Consider the following 2,565-nt stretch of genomic DNA (forward strand, 5'->3'; position numbering starts at 1 on the left):
AATACAAGTACTGATCATAAAATGTATATCTTTCAATTTATGTTTATGATAAATACTGATACAGATCCACCAAAGAAAACAAAAATTTACTTTAATTCAAATAGAATTGATTCAGGAAATTCATCTACTATTAAAAAATTAGAAGATTATGGTGAATATTATAGTAATGGATATATGATATTCACTACTAAAGAATATGTTAGTACTGTTGGAGTATATATATTAAATTATATTGATGGAACACTTACATATAAAAATGCAGTAGATATAGTTCAATCATCACCAAATCAAAGTTTTATTTATTATATTGATTCGAAAACACCATTTGATGTTTGGAATGATGAAGAAATAAAGAGATGAACAATTTTATTTAAATATAACTGAGTTATTCTTCATTTATTATGAGTTTTTGTTAATATATAGGATAAAACCTCAATTTAATTAGTATTTAATGTACTCCATCTGATTACTTTCATTCATATTTGATGAACAAGTATAGCGGTGCAATTGTTATAAGTGGAAGTATAGGAGTTGGAAAAACAACAACAATACAAGCATTAATTGAATATTTTAATAAAGAGAATGTAGGAATAATAGAAGAATATATTGATTATTCACCTAGAATTGGAAAAATGTTAATATCAGATGTAGGGAATGGAATAGAAAGAAATTACACATTACAAAAATTTATTCTTCAATGTTATGAAGAACAATTAAAAAATAATAAAAATAAAAAAGTAATAATTATTGAACGACATCCTCGTGAAGCAATTGAAGTATTTTGTGAAATAGATAAAACAATGACAGAAAAAGAAAGAGAAGAAATTACGAATAAAATATATTTAATAGAAAAAGAATACCAATTAGAATATAATAAATATAATACATATTGTATTTCAACTGATTATGCAACTCCAAATATTATAGCAAGAAATATCTTTACAGAATGGATAAAAAGAGAAAATATAGAAAATGAAACATTTCATGTATTTTTATATGCTAATGAAGAAAATCAAAAGAAAAGAATTATAAAAAGAAATAGAGGAGTTATTTCAGAAATGAATTTTTATTATGTTAATCAAATTAATACTCTTTATAAACATTATTTAAATGAACATTTTACTTCTAAAGAAAATAATGAAGAAACATTATTTATTAAAAAATTACATAAAGATGCAATTATTCCTACAAGAGGAACAGAACAATCAGTAGGTTTTGATTTATATAGCATTGATGATAATATTATTTATCCACATGATAGATGTTTAATTTCTACAGGAATTGCTGTACAAATTCCACATTTCTGTTATGGTAGAGTTGCACCACGTTCATCATTAGCAATTAAATATGGAATTGATATTGGAGGAGGAGTTATTGATGAAGATTATAGAGGAGAAATAAAAGTAATAGTATTTAATCATTCAAATACTATATATAAATGCAAGAAAGGAGATAGAGTTGCTCTACTTATTATTGAAAAAATAAAACAATGTAAAATTGAAGAAGTGAAAGAAATAAGTGAAACAATAAGAGGAGAGAAAGGATTTGGATCAACAGGTAAATGAATAATTTTTGATCTTTTTAATTTCATTTAAAAATACAGTATGGAAAATAAAATAATCATTAGTGGAGGAATTGGGACAGGTAAAACAACAATAATAAAAGCATTAGCAAAATACTTTAATCCAGATGAAGTAGGAATAATAGAAGAACATGTCCGATGGGATGAAATAAATAAAGTACTACAAACAACAAGTAAAGAAAATTCAAATAAAAAGAAACAACTCATTGAAATACTTAAAGAATATTTAAATGATTATGAAGAACAAATAGAAAAGAAACAAAATAAAAGAATAATACTTATTGAAAGACAACCAATTGAAGTAATTGATACATTCTGGGATCCAGAAGAAACAGATGATTTATTAAATACTCAAGAAATCAAAATATTAAAAGAACAAGCAAATAAAATAATTACTAAATATATAATAAAATATGAAGAACAAATAGAAGGAATAATGAGAACAAATGAATTATTAACACCAAAAGCATTAGCATCAGAACTATTTTCTAAATGGTTAACAAGAAACTCTCGTTTATCACGTTCATCAATTTATCTAATTTTTCTTGGTGTTAATGATAAAATAATAACTAAAAGAATGAGCACTCATCCATTAAAACCAGAGATACGGTATGATATGAATAATTTATATCTTGAAACATATTCTGCTAATTATCTAAAATATTATAAAGAATTGAATTAATTTTAATTTTAATCTGTTCCTGTTTTTTCTTTAACAAAATATTTGTTATTACAAATATATTCACATCCTCCTTGAACAGTACATCTCCAGAAACAATCTTGACATACAAGCATAATTGGACATCTATCATTTATATCTTCTGTCCATGGATTTTTCAAATAGGGATGAAGTTGTTTAAATGGTAATACTATCACGGCTTCTGTATTTAATATTTTATATAACAAACAATAGTACTGATATGGATCGTTTTTAATAAGATTGAACAATAATAATGGAGATAAGAAGTTCTTAAAAACAATTT

The 2,565-nt window shown here is 23.8% G+C and overlaps 3 protein-coding genes across 3 annotated transcripts; all 3 read left to right on the plus strand.

Moving 5' to 3' along the window:
- Window positions 1–360, plus strand: EHI_116930 (uncharacterized protein; the record flags this gene model as incomplete). The annotated part of the gene is made up of 1 exon (XM_001914455.1): window positions 1–360. A coding segment is annotated over one exon (360 nt), but the record flags the coding sequence as incomplete, so codon positions are not given.
- A 125-nt stretch (window positions 361–485) lies between these two features.
- On the plus strand, window positions 486–1,565 carry EHI_116940 (deoxyuridine 5'-triphosphate nucleotidohydrolase domain containing protein; the record flags this gene model as incomplete). Its single annotated transcript, XM_001914456.1, has 1 exon — window positions 486–1,565. The coding sequence occupies one exon, from the start codon at window positions 486–488 to the stop codon at window positions 1,563–1,565; it is 1,080 nt and encodes a 359-aa protein (XP_001914491.1).
- A 39-nt stretch (window positions 1,566–1,604) lies between these two features.
- Window positions 1,605–2,264, plus strand: EHI_116950 (uncharacterized protein; the record flags this gene model as incomplete). The annotated part of the gene is made up of 1 exon (XM_001914457.1): window positions 1,605–2,264. One exon carries the CDS (start codon window positions 1,605–1,607, stop codon window positions 2,262–2,264), a length of 660 nt encoding a protein of 219 aa, XP_001914492.1.
- Between the last annotated feature and the right edge of the window lie 301 nt (window positions 2,265–2,565).

This window comes from Entamoeba histolytica, genomic scaffold (genome assembly GCF_000208925.1).
Source record: "Entamoeba histolytica HM-1:IMSS scf_1104750518079 genomic scaffold, whole genome shotgun sequence".
NCBI lineage: Eukaryota > Evosea > Mastigamoebida > Endamoebidae > Entamoeba > Entamoeba histolytica.